General features: G+C 40.7%; 2 protein-coding genes and 1 long non-coding RNA gene across 4 annotated transcripts in view; 1 reads left to right on the top strand and 2 right to left on the bottom strand.

Moving 5' to 3' along the window:
• Positions 1-1,729, bottom strand: part of SEC24D (SEC24 homolog D, COPII coat complex component) — a 43,446-nt gene extending 41,717 nt beyond the window's left edge. Inside the window, exon 1 of the mRNA XM_059470464.1 lies at positions 1,662-1,729. The gene's annotated coding sequence lies outside the window, so the exon portion shown is untranslated. The remainder of the gene's footprint in view (positions 1-1,661) is intronic.
• A 12,742-nt stretch (positions 1,730-14,471) lies between these two features.
• The window catches only part of LOC132072202 (uncharacterized), a 28,312-nt gene continuing 26,337 nt past the window's right edge, over positions 14,472-16,446 (bottom strand). For both annotated transcript variants that reach the window (XR_009418297.1, XR_009418298.1), the window contains one exon: positions 14,472-15,934. This is a non-coding gene — a long non-coding RNA (uncharacterized LOC132072202). The remainder of the gene's footprint in view (positions 15,935-16,446) is intronic.
• Positions 15,574-16,446, top strand: part of SYNPO2 (synaptopodin 2) — a 76,846-nt gene continuing 75,973 nt past the window's right edge. Inside the window, exon 1 of the mRNA XM_059470309.1 lies at positions 15,574-15,776. Within this exon, the coding sequence (XP_059326292.1) occupies positions 15,648-15,776 (129 nt within the window). The 5' untranslated portion in view covers positions 15,574-15,647. The remainder of the gene's footprint in view (positions 15,777-16,446) is intronic.

The raw sequence follows: 16,446 nt of genomic DNA, 5'->3' as shown, positions 1-16,446 counted from the left end.
ACAGATGAATTTATGCTGCACTGGCACATGTCAGTAGAGAAAAGTTACCCCTACCAGAAAGCCCATTTCTAGGCTTCCCAAATTAAACAGATTATTTCTGAAGAAAAAACCTCAACAGTTTTACTGATCATCCACATCAGACAAGAAATCCCTCTGAGCTGGTTACAGGGCCTGGCCCTCTCCACACTCCCCACTGCAGCACAAGACTTCTCAGTTGCAGTGGTTAACTGCTCCCAGGAGTTAATCCTATAGAGTTTTCTCCTATTTATGGGCTAACAAGGTAAACACAGGGAGAAGAAAGAAAAATGTTTAATCAGAGGCTTGCTGAAGCCAGCTGCAACTTCTTCCCTCCCCCACCTCCATCAGAAAAGACATGGCAATGAGAGTTTTAGTTGCTCCAAAAAACACTAAATTAGCATTAAATTACCTACACACCAGCACAGACATATACATACTTTATATCTATGTAAAGGAAGAGACTTTCACTTAGAGGCAGCTGCACCTTAAGATGCAAGAACATTCAGAGGAAATTACTTCCTCCACAGCTTACTCACACACACACAAGAAAAAAAAAAAATCTTGCCACGTCAAACTTCCCACAGACAGTATAAACACAGAGAGGTTGTGCTGAAGTGAGACAGAAGCTCTAAGCACAGATGAAATAATACAAGTTCTTCAACACAGTTCCAGACTCTATTTAGCACCAAGGATACTTATTCTCCTCTCAGGATAGGTATATATACCAACTATCACAAATGAGTGTTTTAAGGTTGCCTGAAGGACTGTGAGGATTTCAGAAATTAACCGTGGGGGTGTGAATACACCGCCACACCATGAAGAGCTCATACAGAAGGTCATGAAAACTTTTCCCTCCCTGTTTCAACACTAGTTTACCTTATAACCCATAACCTGGGGAACAACACCAGCATTGAGGAACAGCTGCAGAATTTAACTGGCCTCTATTACCGAATAGACTGTCACCTTTTTCAGAGGATCGCTGCACCTATGCAACGCTCTGCTCTCTCTGGGAAGATGTAAAAGTTAACTACGCGCAAGCAGAAGTAGGACAACAGAAACAAAACTCGAGTCCTTAGCTCCCTGAAGGAGAAGTATCAACTTTGTATTTGTTCGGAGACACTGCGCTCCCCAGCACGTCCTGGGGCAGCGGTGCGGTGCCCGTCCCAGGCAGGGTCGGTGCGGTGCCCTCCCGGGGCGCGCCTCCATCTGCAGGGGCTCACACAGGCAGGGCGAGCATCGCTGCACGCACACACCGCATGCAGCACAGCCACACACCTACTTCTGGGCTCTTCTCCGGTACCACATCGCCAACCAAGCTAGGAAAGCAAAATCTAATTTTTTCCGTTCCCTGCCAAGCCTGCCGAGCTTTACTACATCTTTGCACTCGTGTAACTTTTCTATCCCCATCGCCTAGGAGCTTTCAGCCGCCGTAAGCTCGAAACAGGTCCGGCCCCGCGCTCGGAGCCACCGCCCGCCCCGCGGCAGTCGGTACCTGTGCCGGGCCGGGCTCCGCCGCTGGCGGCCGGGCGCAGCCCCCGGGCCCGGCGCTGCTGAGGGCGGCCGCAGCCCCGTGCCCGCCCCGCCGCCGCCCGCGCTGTCCCCGCGCTGTGCCCTCAGCCGCCGGGGCCGGTTGGGACCGTTACCTGCGGCCGCGCGCCCGCCGCCTCACGCGCCCGAGTGCCACGTCTGAGGCCGCCCGGCGCGGGCCGCGCCTGCGCAGTGCGGGCAGCGAGGCCGCGCCCGCGGCCGGGCCGTGCCCTCCCGGCGGGGACGAAAGGCGTCCCGGGGCGGTCAGCCTGGCACGGAGCTTCCTTCGGCCCGGGGTATCCATCCCGCTCCAAACACGGAGCCCAGTTACTAAAGGGATACTTGTTTTTCTTCATTATGTGCTTAAAAAACGGAATCGGGTTGGAAAAGACCTCTGAGGTCGTCGAGTCCGACCTATGACCGAACGGCACCACGTCAACTAAACCATGTCCCTCGGTGCCACGTCCGGGCTTTCCTGAAACGCCTCCAGGGACGGGGACTGCACCGCCTCCCCGGGCAGCCCATTCCAATGGCTGATTATCCATCCTGGCAGAAATTCTTCCTCATGGCAAACTTAAAGCCCCCTAGAGCAGCTTAAGACTGTATCCTTTCATCCTGTGGCCAGCTGCCTGGTCGAAGATGTATATATGTATATTTACAACTACATTTTACACATACATATCTTGCATATCTGCATGTAAAATTATGCCACCTGAATATCTCCAGTGAAATATGATGCAGGTACTTTACCTGTTTGCATACTCTGGTTTTAATTACTGTCCAAGTGCATTTAAAAATGCTGCCTTGGTTACAGAATAGGTAATGTTTTTCTAATTAACAAAGTAGAAACATGGGAGTAACATGAGAGAGATTGGAAGTAACATGAGGAAGATGTATTTGTAAAGCCACTTTTCTTCCTGATCACAAATAAACATAATTGTGTTAAGGTAAAATAAAAGCAGACTGGCAGATGAAAAAAAAAACAATCACTCAAAGAATCACAGAATATCCTGAATTAGAAGGGACCCACAAGGATCATCAAAATCCAGCTCCTGGCCCTGCACAGGACAGCCCCAAGAATCACACCACAACAGCTGATATCTCACGTGTATCTGGAATTCAGGCTCCAGAGGCTTTCCTATCCTCGTCCTACAACCTTACTAAGTCTTCTGAAAGTACTAAACAGTTTACCTAGAGCTATACCTCAGTAATGGCTGTGAGCTCAAAACAAACTGTCCAAAGCATTTCATTTCTGAAAAAAATCCCGGAACTTTGAAGCAGATATCATAATGAAGATACACAATGGCATCCTTTACATGAAAGACTAACTAGAAACCTCAACAAGCAACACAAAGCAGGCAAGAACAGGGCTTGATCTGTCTCATTCTTGCTAACCAGAGCTGGATTCACCACTAAATAATATAAGCTGGTTTTCGATGTGTTATCAGAACCAATACATTTGATATGTCAAGGGAAGTCTAAAAGCTTCCAAATCTCTCTCAACTGTCTAATCAGAATGGAAAATGTCATCCCAGAGGTGACAAGCATCGGTTAAACTGGATGTGGTTTTGTGGTTTTGATACTGCAGGGTATCAGTGGCTCTTTCATAAGCAGGATGCAAACCAATGCCTTTCATCATTGCTGTGCTGTAGTTCCAGCCCTCACCCTTATCTCTTTTCCTGGTTGTAACAGACACATTAAAGTTATGCTTTATGCTTTAAAAACTCTTCTGAAATACCATGCCACTGAGGAAAATACAGGTTTAAGTTTGGACATTCCCTATTTTGCCAGGGAGACAGGCAGCCACTGTCCCAGCAGTCCTGCTGTGTCTCTCTCTGAGCTATTAACAGTGAGCAGCTGTGGATAACTCAGCACTGAGGAACCCTGCACTTTCTTGGCCACTGAATCCTCACTATCAGATTTCTCCTCCCAGAAATCAGCTCCAGTGAAACTGAAACATGAGATCAGCAAAAGATACCATGGAGAAGCCATGGCATTGGAAGTTCCTCCCTTAATTCAGGCCCACTCTGGAAATGGATCCAGAAGCCTCTTTTTTGCAAGGATGCTCCTGTTCTCCTTCAGTCTGGCACACTGAGACAAAAGGCATGCAGCATGTCACAGTCTGCATGTTTGGAACTACAAGTAGGATTTATCTTCTGTTTTCACCTATAACATTTAAAGTATTTTAAGGTTTTCAATTTCAGAAACGTGGAAACATCATTAAAGACTAAAGTGTGTTTTAGGTCTGGAATATAATTTCACATGAGAATGTGAATGAAATGAGAATGCAGGATTGCTAAACTATTGTAAGTAATTGTATTAAATAATTTTAATTGAACTCTGCCATAAAATCTGAGAGTCAGACTGGTTTGGTCTCAATCATTGTCAGCGATGATGAACTTGTAGGTTAAATTAGCTTTCTTAACAGAATCAATTAGGTTGGAAAATTTATCCGTAGTGGTACCTATGCAATGCTGCTGAAAACGAATGTGATTTCATACATTTCAGACCTAACTTGGAGTAGTACACAGGCTGTATAGAAGGCTACCTCAAATCTTCCAGAGAACATTATAAAATTTGGGTTTTAGTTGTTATTATTATTTTTCAAATAATTTGAGATTGGACTGTTCCCAGAAATTACTGAGGTCTATAAAAAGCCCCAGTTGAGCAAACCATGCAGATCTTCTGTCTCTATCTCATAGCACAGCCCATTAAGACAATGTGTGTGTGATTCCAGGAAACCTAAATCCTATCCTAACCTGTTCAGTTAGTGCATGTCCTTAAAATACAGCATCACTACAAGGTGCAAGGAAGAATCAGAACAAACCCTTCCCTAGGGGAAGATGTGGGCAATATTTGGTATGTTCTTTAAAGTAAAGACTATTTCATCACAAGGAATAATTCATAAAACTCCAACGATTATACCTTTTAAAAGGTGCTTCTTTTTGTTGAAACTGATTTTCTTCTTTTATTTCATTTGTATGTCCTTCAGGCAAGCTACAGGTTTGCTTTTGCACATCAGAAGAGTCCCAAGAGCTATTTACATTAAAAAATACTTTGTTTTCTTATCTTCTTATATTCACTAAAATCTTCTTTAATGCTTTGCCTACTGTATATTTAAGGTCTATGAAAAACAGCTTACTGCTCAGTGTAAAGTGCTTTACAAGAAAAATGGAAATTATATTTAAAAATATTATTTGATTAAAATGAAGGCAAGGACTTTGGTATAAAAAAAAAGTGAAACTTTGAATGAATTCTGTTCCTCTCAAAAAATCATGTGTCAGATTAGAAAATGCTATATGAAGAAAAAGAAAAGATGTAATATTTCAGAAATCAGAACACTACTACCAGAAGAAACACATCAGTGCTGTGACTCAGCTACATTTCTAACATAAAAAGCTAAGCACAGGAGAAACCTGAAAGAGGGTACAGCAGAAGTGAATACTGATATTTTGATTCAACAGTCTCAAAGTCAATTAGAAAACATTATTGGAGTGCACCCTTTAAACACTGCCCTACAGGGAATGAAAACATCCAGGGGTTTTCAGAATACCAGACTGATGTCTGTAGGTGTTGTTATTCAGCACAAACAATACAGAAATGTTAAAGTTCTGGCCATGCATTTATTGCTGTATATTTTATGTACCCCATGTTAATAGATACTTCCTACAGGGACTGTCCACTATCACAAATTTCAGCTCAGGCCACAGTAAAGGAAGAATAACTCCTGACTGGTGTGTTGGGCTTTTGTTTACCAAGGTAACTCAGGCTGTGGATCAGAGCACCCAGAACCACGGTGGGTCCTGGCCAGTTGAGGAGGTCACTGGGAGGCCATTAGGGATTGCTGAGCACATGGATCATGCCAGTGAATCTCCCTTTTCCCTTCTGCTGAGTGCTGACCTCCCACTCCACAGTGATGGTAAAGCTGTGCTACCCCTCAGGCTGCTTCCAGCATAAAGACATCCTGGCACCTTGTGCTCATTAAAGTTTCCAAAGTATTTTTGGATGAGAAGTGGTGTGAATCCAATTCCAATTCATGAACTTGTATTCTGTTTGTCTGAATTCACCTGCAAATTCTTTAGACTGATTAATACATTTTATTCCCTGCTGTGAACTGGGATGTTTTGTTGGTTGCTGGTAAGCTTTAGAGCAGTTGCACTGTTTTACCCTAGAAATGGCTGGATTTTGTTATATCCTGCAGAGGATGGGAGGACTGGGAGTGCTTCATTTCTTCCCTGCCCCAACTCTTTTCAACATCACTGGCAACTGGGAAATCCACAATGACTGCCCCTGTTGTCTCCATGCTCCGTAACTCCCCCAGAGGACAAAACCCAGCCAGCACAGGGGGCATTCACTGCCTACCTCAGAGACTGTTGGTAGAGTTTGCTGGCACTTCTGCAAAGCAAAAAATTCTATTTAGGCATGAAAAACTACATGCAAGTCAAAGAGTACTTAATGCTGTTATTTACTCAGGAGATACTCTGGGTCTTGAGAACAGGGTACTTGCCTTAAAGCCCAGGTCCTGATCTCCTGTTAAGTAGATCCCTTTTAGCTAAAACCACTTTCTTTCCCTGAAACTCAGTTAAACAGAAATTTTTATAGAATGCTTTATGGTCCACATGTGGTAAGTTCTATGCAAGCCACACATTACAAAAGCAAATGTGCTTTAGAAAAATGACTGGCTGTTTTCTCCCAACAAATACTCTCTGGCTAGTACAAGCCTCTGGATTTCCCAATACCTGCAAGCTGTGAGACTCCTCTGCTTACTCTCACTGACTGTTGCTATTTTGGTTTTCTAATGAAATCAACATTCTGGCAACTTGATCCGGAATATTTACAGGAGATAGATGTGGTGTTCTGAGAAAACTGCTGTGATGTTTCAGTTGGGGAATTTCAATTATTTTTAAAATTCATTCACTACTGTCTAAGATGCATGAGAGTGGAAGACTGCACTACCTGTGATTAACAAAAAAAAACCCAAGACTTGATTATCCTGCTGTAACTGCTACTTAATGAACTCTAACATAAAACCAAAGATGAGGTCTTAGTACAATCTGATTAATAATGTATCCCTTATAAAGAACTGTGAATAAACATTAGGCCACCAGTCTGAAAGAACAGCAGAAAGTTAAACCAGCCTTTCTGTGTTTACCTGCTGAATGTATGGAATTTCTTAAACATTGATATATTTCACTTTTACACTCAAAAGCATCTGAAGCAGCTTTATTTACATTGGGTTTCATTTTGTTTCCTGCTTGTGTTTAAAATTTCTGATGTAGTAGTGGAGTCTTGCTATACAGCAGTACTCAAACTTACTAGCAATAAAAAAAGAGTAGCTGAGTGAGTTATTCATAACAAACTGGTGATTTAATTGAGTTACTTAAGATGCAAATACATCTATGTGTGTTCTTACTTTAACTGTGCTTCTGCTTTATTCCACCATTAATGTTAAATATTAGTCTTGATCACAAAGTAATCTGTAAGAAAACCCAAAAATACTGGGTTCATGCTATATGGATACCTTTAGTATAAAGCAATTGATGCCTTTCCCATGATCAACAAAAATAAACATCAGAATTATTCTTTTAAAAAATCCATCATGTTATTTTTACACCATAGAAGCAACAGAGGGATAGGACATGCAGCTGGAGTTAAAATTAAGGGCAGGAGCAAAATTCCACGCCACGCTTGGTGTCACAGCACGTGTGGTAGCTTTGCCTTGTGGAGGCACATAAACCCCTTGTTCAGCATTCGCAGACATGGGCAGTTGTCTGGAAAACAGACAGATCCATGTCAAGGCCAACTACAGAGTACATGAGCACCAAAGCAGAGGCCTGAACCAGAGGCAGAAGGAGCCGAGAAGTTTGGAAACTGGTTCCTGGCAAGAAGATGCAGCACAACAGGCAAGGCTGCAGGATCAGCAGGGGTTAAACATCAAGGTGTTCTTGGAGGGAAGATTTTTCCAATAGAATCTGCTCCACTTGGAAAGGAATTAGTTATCAAAGAGTTGGAATTCTTGTTCCTATTGCCAGGAATGAAGATAGCTGGATTGCTTTTTAATCTATTGCAGTCATTTGGATGGAAGGCAACATTTCATGCAGGAGGTCCTGGTTGTGTCACCTCTGCTTCTCTGGTAAAGCCTGACCAGAACCATTCAGAGGCAGAGTGAGCAATGCTGGCTGCCTTTTGCAGGCAGGACTTGATGCCAAGGTGACTTTTTATGCCCTGTCCTTTTGACAGATGCTGTAGTTGGAACCACCAACATCAGACCCACTGGGACAGACACTGAGCAAAACACTTCCCTGCAGCTGTGAGTGTTAGAAACTGCTTCACAAACCCTACAGCTTAGTTTGTAGTACAGAGGAAAGAGGGAAGGAAAGGATACTCCAGGAGGACTCAAACTATCAAACTACCAAACTCCAAGCAGAGAATTTCAGAAGTTATCACATTTCTCAAGGTTTCTAGCAGCTATTTCTCCCATTTTCCAGGCCAAGACCAAAAAATGAGAATTTTCCAGTGAAGTAACAGAACCCAAACTCCCTGAGACCTGTACTGCATTATAGCTCAGTTTTTCTCTGCTTCTCCTGTTCTTGTTTTCACTATGGAAAAATTCATTCTTAGGAGACTTCCAAGTAAGAAACAATACCTGCTTTAAACTGCAATGCAAAAATAGTTGATTTTTTTGCTGGACTGCAGCCATGCATGTAATTGAGCTCTTTCAAAGCAACCAGTCAAGGGGAGTGAATTGCCTCTACACTTGCTAACAGGAAACAAAATTTAAAAAATGGAATCTGATGCAGGAGAGTATTCATCAGACTAATTTTAAATATTTGTATTCAATCCTAAATTCCCCACTACACCGTATTTCAAAATTTAGTAGATTATTTGGGCCTAATTCATATCTCAGCTATGATGAAAATATATTTTCTAACTGAATATGATGTGATTACTCTTGATTAATTTCACTGTTGTACATCACAGGAGAATTTGGCATGGTGGACTTCTGTAGCCCAACATACTTGCATGAAATGTTTTTTCAATAGGAAGAGGGGAGACCATAAAATCCAACAGTTTCAGATGAACAGATGGTTAAAAGGTGCTGTGTTACTTAACTGCCCCCTTTAAATGACAATTCAAAGAGCAGGATGAAGCATTAGGGCGAGGTGAGCAAAGTGAAACACCTGCTTGCATTACTTACATGCGTGTTCCATTCAAGGCTCTTCCAAGCTTTGGCAGAGAAGATCAATTTTGATTCTCATAGGCTCTGTTAGGAAGAATGTGATGCAGCATCTCCCTGCCAAAACCAGAACAAAAATGACATGTAAATAGCTTTCTTTTTACTTTAGAGGCTTTTATCAGAATTTTTCCAACTACTGAAGCCAAAAATGTAGTCATCCCATCTTCTGGGAATCAAAATGAAAAGGAAATACACACCTAAGAGTCTTTCCAAGTCCCCAGAGTAAATTAGTTCTTACTTGCTAAAACACAGGGATAAGTAAAACCAGCAGTGGAATGGCACCTGGAAACATGAATTCTAGCCCAAAACATTACTTCTAGATTAATAAGAAACAGTAATTCCAGCATCACAATTTTTCTCCCATGTTCATAAACCTTGCAGTGAATGTGTTTTACTTTCTCTCACAACAAAGTCTTGTAGCTATTTTGTGAATTAATTTTTGGACACAATCTGAAATCCTTGTCATTTCATAAAGGAAAACCTCAAAAGAATTTTCTCCAAGAAGTTCAGGGGAAAAAAAAAAGTTAACTTCTCTTTAGCTAGTTTAGGAAAGTATTTCCTGATTATCCGAGACTGGCTGTGGTAGGAACAGGTAGGACAAACACGAAGAAACATGAGAGGTCTCTTCCCCCAATTCTTGTCTCTTTGAGTTATCTATACATTTTTTATACATTCTTATGTCTTATATTTAATGGTGCAGGTCTCTGGCTGCAGAGGCCCTGTGTACATGATTTGAGAGCTGCTCCTTAATTGGACTGTAATTACATTCTCTACACAAGTTTCCATTTTCTCTTGTATAATTCAGCAATGCTCAATGCTAACAACATTGTTTCTGTGTTTTGGAGGAAAGTGGCTTCTTTTGCCAATTTATTTGGATTTTCCCTCTCACAACAGATCCAAAACTCCTAATCTAGGATGACACCCCGTTACCGGAATGATGAGAAATACCCTCCTGTACTTTTCTGTGCTTCTTCCACTGTGCTTTATTTGCCAGTCTTGAAGCTGGGGAAAAAATCAAGAAAGCAGGGCTAGTTCTAAAATTCCAACTCATCGTACAGTGCCTTGCCTTATAATCCACATTAGGGATTAAAATTAAAACTTTTTACCTTTACTGGCGAGGAACTACTTATGCCTAATATGAGTGTGAGCAGAGTTTTCCTGTCTAGCCTTATAGGTAGCTAAGAATTATCTATGACCTCTGTATTTGATTTGTTTTCACTAAGAACTTGGTATTATTGGTTTTGGTACCTTTGCCACTCAATGTCTGTACTTCCAGTGAGCAAATCCATCTGGCAGTGCGCTGCAAGGCTCCTCATGCAATTAAAACATCTGGATATTATTAATTTGTCTTGTAGGACAAGAGAGTTTTGTTGGGAAAAGATGAAGAGAATCAGCTTTAATGGATGTTAGCTGGAGCCACGCATTTGAACCTTCCATCAATATATTTAATTCACATTGTCATTTTATACCTCTTTTGAAAATTAAATCTTTTCCATGTGTCTCTGTTCCTTGTTGCTTCTTAAGTCAGGAGAAAAAAACTTAAGGGTAGCAATTAAGCAGAAGTTTATTTTTCTACTTCTGTAACATTTGTGGAAAATGATGTTTAGATCTGCCTTCAAAATTTGCTTTTGCCTTATGTAACTACTGAATTGTAGGACTATGAAACAAGGTATGCTATTAGGCAATGATTTGGGAAAACAACATGTGCTGAGGTGTCTGACACTGCCCAGTTTGCAAAAGTCACATAAAAACAAAAAAACTTGAAGGGATATATTGGAAGAGGTTGTCTTCCCTTCATTTGGAAGAGACTATGTGCCATGATTTATTTAGTGGCATGGCTGTGATTTTATAATTTTTCCATTAAACCAGCTATATATTTACAAGTGAGGGATTTTCTCCACATAATTAACAACACAAAACAAAAACAAACAGAAAAAGCCCCCCAAATCCAAACCAAACCAAACTAACAAAAAAAAAAAAAACAAACAAAACCCACCAAGAGCCCACCAAGCAAATAAGCATCAGCTTTTTTTTTTTTTCCCCTGCTGATTCTCCCATTTGGCTAAAATCACATTCCACAATAAATTGGGTATTTTGTTAAATTGTTTACAGATGATACAGTTAAATCTAAAAAGCTGTGAAAATAAGTATTATTGGAGAACTAGCTTATGTTGATTTTAATGTGGAAAAAAATCAGATATGAAAGGAAAATGAAATGCAGAAAAAGGAGGAAGCCAGACCATCTGGGTACTTACAGTAAAATGCTGCCCATAAATTAGAGATCATGATATCCCCTTTCCCTCTGTCTCTTCCTCATTACTAAGGAATGGGTGGAAATGTTTGCATTTTTAAAGAATCCACAGACCTAGGATACTACTGTAGGTGAAATGAAAGCTTTGCTTTTATTGCTAGATGAAAAGACAATAATATATCTTATTTCTTCTCACATTTGAACAATGTATTCTGAACTCAGCTGCAGAAATACTTGATTATTGGATTTTAGATTAATCCACTTTTAGTAAAACTGTTCAGTATCATAAATTATGACAGCACAAGGAGAAAATATATGGACAAGTGGCAGCAGATGAAGCAAAACAACCTTAGAAGTGGTCACCAAGACCACACAGAGCTTTAGAGGAATTCAAAGCTGAAATAGCTGACCATTACTGAGATTAGAGAGTGCCATTTTTTAACTAAAGTGTTCCAAGAGAGACTCAGAAAACAAGAAGTCTGTCAGCCTGATATCTATCCAAAACAAAGAGGTGGAAGCTGTAATATGGAACAGTGGACATCTGGATAAATATGACTTATCTGGGAAGAGTTCAAACAGTTTTCATAAAAGGAACTCCTGCCTCACAAACATAAGGCAGCTCTTTGAGGGGATCAAAAAACACGTGGATAAGGGTGATCTGATTGATCTTGGATTTACAAAAGGCTTTCAACAAATTCCTTCACCAAAGGCTTTTAAGAAAACTAAGCAGCCATACCATAACATGGCTTAGAAGTATAAGGTGATACACATTGGGGAAAAAAACATTAATTCACATATAAAACTATGTGCTTTGAACTAAGCAGCAACAGACAAGACTTGAAGATTTTGAAAGGTAATTCCAGGAACACATTAACTCTACAGTGTCTGAAAAAGCAAATTAGGAGTGTTGGGGTTAGCAACTAGAGAGCAAAATAGATATCATTGTGTTATTGCACAAATCCCAACTTTGTCTGCTCCCTGAAGCACATGTGGTGTTGCAGACCCTCATTTCAAAAAGGACTTAGAACTAAAGAGGAAGTAGAGAAGGAAAATGAGGAAAATGAAAGGTGGAGATAGTAAAGAATGATTATTCTATTCTCTCTTTGAAAAAAAGGTAGATGTGCAAAAGGTCTGTAAAATAAGTGCCTAGGGATTGCTTGGTCACAGTTTGCCTTGATCCATGAACCAGGGGACATCAAATGAACCTACAGAATCCAGATTCAAGGCAGAGAAGGTGATTCTTTATGTCACTATTTAGTTAGGGATAACTTCCCACACTCAACTAAAGATACTAAAAGTTATGTGGGCTCAAGAGCAAACAACTGCAGAATTCATGGAAGAGAAATTCCTCTTACAAAGTACAGAGCTGCCACATCAAGCTGAGGAAATCTTTGAGTGGAGGCTCCCTGGGGAAAGACATGCACCGTTTTCCATGTTTCATTTTCCATCTATTAGAGACAATATTTCAGGATAGATGGCCTCACTTTGGCTATTCTACAAGTGTGGCTATTCCTACCTTATCACAGTTCATCCAGGCTATTGTGCTGGGTTTCTTGACTGGCAGTTCTTGAAGGGAGATGAGCAAGAGGAAGTTTGACCTGGAAATGTTGCAATACAGATCTCATCATACAAGATTAGATTGAAGCCAAAGCTTTCCCTGTATTTGGACACAGATAGATTTTGAGTGAGTTCTGCCACTTGTCATTTTCCCAGTTTATAGGATTATTTGTGACACCAAAGTTTTATCACTTGTTACCTAAAACTGGATCTTTAGGTTTTCGTGAAACAATGGAGATGGTGGGAGTGGTTAAATGGCTGTAGTTAGCATTAGCTTGAAATTTTCCAGTGTGTTTTGAAAATAATCTCAGAATTTATGCAATTTATTTAAGATCTACAAATTACAGAGACCAAAAGTCATAAACTCCATTATGGACTCCACTTTAATCTTGATGTCCAGTTTCTGACCAGCATTCAGAAATCCCAAAGGATGCAGGAGTGTAAAAAAGGATATGAGTTATATTAAAAAGCAAAACATGCTTCAGTAAAAGCATTTAAGAAATTCATATAAAGAACTGGGAATTGTTAAGGCCTAGGGAATGTTCTTTGAGAGATTAAGACATAGGAAGCTTTGGGTGTCCCCATCATAGGAATAGTTACAGACTTCAAATGGTTTCCTGCAGAGCAAACAAGAAATTAGCCCTTAGAGGAAAGCAGCAATTTGATTGAAATTGTTGTTAGAAAACTCCCTCAACATGCTGACAAGACAAAAGTTATTTCTCCTATTTTTTTTGTCTCCTATCAGGATCACAGCTCTTGTCAGTTCAAGCGAAGAGTCCTGTATCACCTTAAATGGACCAGGTTATAGTATCCCCAAAGTTTTATCATACAACAAAATCACACAGATCCTGGTGTTCTGACTGGTCATTTTTTCAGCTGAGTAATCGCTAATCAAGGTTGTTCTGTTCTAATAATATACACAGTACAGTTATGTGGTCAAAAGTGACAGAGACGTCTGTATCTAGTACAAATTACCATCACGTGTGAGCATCCAAAGGCAGGGGTGATTCTCTTTAATTTGGTTTCTCCAATAAGTATATGAAGAAGTTCAGAAGCAGAGATCAGATTTGATTATTCTCCTTTTTACCAAAATGATGAGAGACTAATACAAGCTCAAAACACCCTAACAGTAATTAAGCATTTTGTCAAAAACTTGTAACATTTGAAGGACTAATAATTATGTGATAAATTCTGCTCAAACAGATTTCTAATTTTTGTATTTAACAGAGTGTCATAGAGCATTTGTTGCAGCTATTTACTGAAGAGATTTATTGCCATAAAATCTTTAAATACTTGCATCATTAGGTTAAAAGGAGAGAATTTTGTCTAAAGCAAGATTGTGCCTAGAGAAAGACTAAAAATCTGTCTGCTACCACAACACATCAACACTGCAGAAGATAATAAGCAGTTAGCTACCTTCAACTATTTCAAGTGAGGTGTCTGCACTCAAAGGTTGTCTAGCAAAGTCCCTTTAAAGGCCATCTCCTTTCCTAGTATGGCTTCTCTGATGGTGTTTTCCTAAAGTATTTCATTATATGGCAACCTTTGCTTCTCCAGAGCTGTTGACTTGTAGTCAATAAAGCAAGCACTCTTCCTCCTACTAAATCCTGTTGTTGAGAGAGTGACATTTTCCTCTGTTTGATCAGAGATCTTCTCCCCACCCAGCCTTTGTGTACCTTGGTGTCTTAGAAGACTAATGAAGTGTTCAGGCTTCTAAAAGTCTATTTTTCCAGGCAGAATATTTTAGTTTGACACAAGATCCTGTCTCTACCTTGATATTTTGCCTTTGAAGCATCATTCAAGGGGTCACTTAATTGACATGCACTGGATAGATTTAAGCCCTCAGTGCTTACCTGCTGCTTAGATGCAAAGTCATGTAATTTAAATGATGAGGGTTTCCTGTAACCCCAACATATCTGACAGCTTAGAACCAACCAAGTGGAAACACTTCAGAGAGGGACTTGAGTGAATTTATACTGTGAGAATCTGTGTCCCAGTACCCTGGGTTCAAAGCAAAAGGTGTTTCTTTCAGAAACTTGTCCAGACATAAAGAGTGCTCACCTGCTGAACTCTCCTTTAGAACCAGCATAGTTCAAAATGCAATGTGATTTAAACCAGGCTACCTGACTTTGGGCTGAGGTGATATGAGATAAAGCTGTCAGTTTTTAACACCCAGCTAGAGGAATATTCATCCAGCACTGAAGAACAGTCACCTCTTAAACCATCCCACTGAATTTCTTTTTTTTTTTTTTTTGGTGCTCATAGTAAGGTTCCCCTTTAACAACATATTGCAAACCATCCATGATAGCATCTGTAGAGGGATCTGATACTTCATTTTACTAATCCCCTTCCCCTCTCTGGTAGGAAAGGCAGCAGGCTGCATAAGAACAGGTATTATTAGGGTCCAACAGTAATTCAGGTCATTGCTAAACTGCAGTACATGTTAAACTATACTGAGGCCAGAGAGAACTAGAAAAAGAAGCAATTCTATGACAGGGAAATCACATAGCTTTTCTCCTGCAGTGCTGCACAAAGTACATGCAGAGTAGAGATGAAAATCCTAAAGCCAGTTCAGTCTAAGTGAATCAGTTATTCAGAGGATGTACATGGTGTTTCACTTGAGATTCTGCTTGGAGTAAAAATGCAAGACATGGGTAAATTAGAGTTTAAAACATCTGGCACCATTTACTAAAGTAAATTGCCACAGGGAAACGTACACTTCTTTTTTGCTGTTGTTTTGATTTAGCTGGCAGGATAATCATGTTCACAAAGCCAGCCTTCTCTGCCTCACGGCAGAGTCTCTGCCTGCATTCCCTTCAGCTCCAAGTTCACTTTCTTTACTTTGAAGGTGGGCTGAGCATCGGAATGTGACGCCAGAGTGGGCTGTGCCCTCGGGGCGAGGGAGCTCTTCCCTTCCCCTCAATGCCTGCATTTGCTCGTGCAGTACACAGCAGCAGCAACAGTGTGGTGCTCTGGATCTCCAGCTCTGCCCGGCACACGGATCTGCAGCTCGCTGAACATCTGCAAGCCAAGTTTTTCATGTTCTCCCGCCTGTGAATGCTGCCCAACTGCACCGAGAAAATGGGCACAGGGGATTATCTCTGCATTGCTATGAGCGGAGGGGCGCCGTGGGGCTTCAGGCTGCAAGGGGGCAAGGAGCACAAGCAGCCTTTGCAAATCGCCAAGGTAGGAGCACGAGAGAAAGATGTTGGAGTTTTGTGGGCACGGATGACAGGAGCACTTTGTTTAAATCCATCCTGCTTCCAGGGAAATGGTGTGGATCTTGTTGTGATGCTTGTTTGAATTTGCTAACGGGTTTTGCAGAGACTCTACAGGTGCTGATTCTGTCAGTTTCAATAAAAAAGGATTATTACTTTTGGGTAGCTTGCATATTTTGTTAGATGCTGAATGTTTCACTTGTGACACGATGTGTGCCTTTCAGCTCCTGCTTGCCTCGCTCTCTGGCTCTGAGTGCACTCAGCACATCACAAAACTCAGTCTCATATTAGGAAATGCTGCTTCAGTCATCTATTTATGTTAGTTTTTCTACTCTAGTCATAGAACAAATACAGCTTTATCTTGAGAAAATGTTCTTACTATTTTGGGAATCCTGGAAAGCATTACACTGACTTATCTCTGGTTTTGGAAAGTTATCCAGTCTCAGAAGCAGCTTTAATAGATGCCAAACATCTCCTCTTATATTTCATGAGCAATGCTGAAAATTACTGGACACTTTATAAATTATCTGCACGTATAGAAGGAGGGCAAGACAGACAGTAGAAGCTGACAATAAATTAAAAATAGGAACTGGTAGTCCCAGCTTGCAGCAATAATTTTTCAAAGGTAGTTTTGTTAA

This window comes from Ammospiza nelsoni, chromosome 4, assembly GCF_027579445.1.
Source record: "Ammospiza nelsoni isolate bAmmNel1 chromosome 4, bAmmNel1.pri, whole genome shotgun sequence".
NCBI classification, from domain to species: Eukaryota; Metazoa; Chordata; class Aves; order Passeriformes; family Passerellidae; genus Ammospiza; species Ammospiza nelsoni.
Note: the sequence above shows the minus strand (reverse complement) of the source record. Positions and strands in the feature narration are given on the sequence as shown.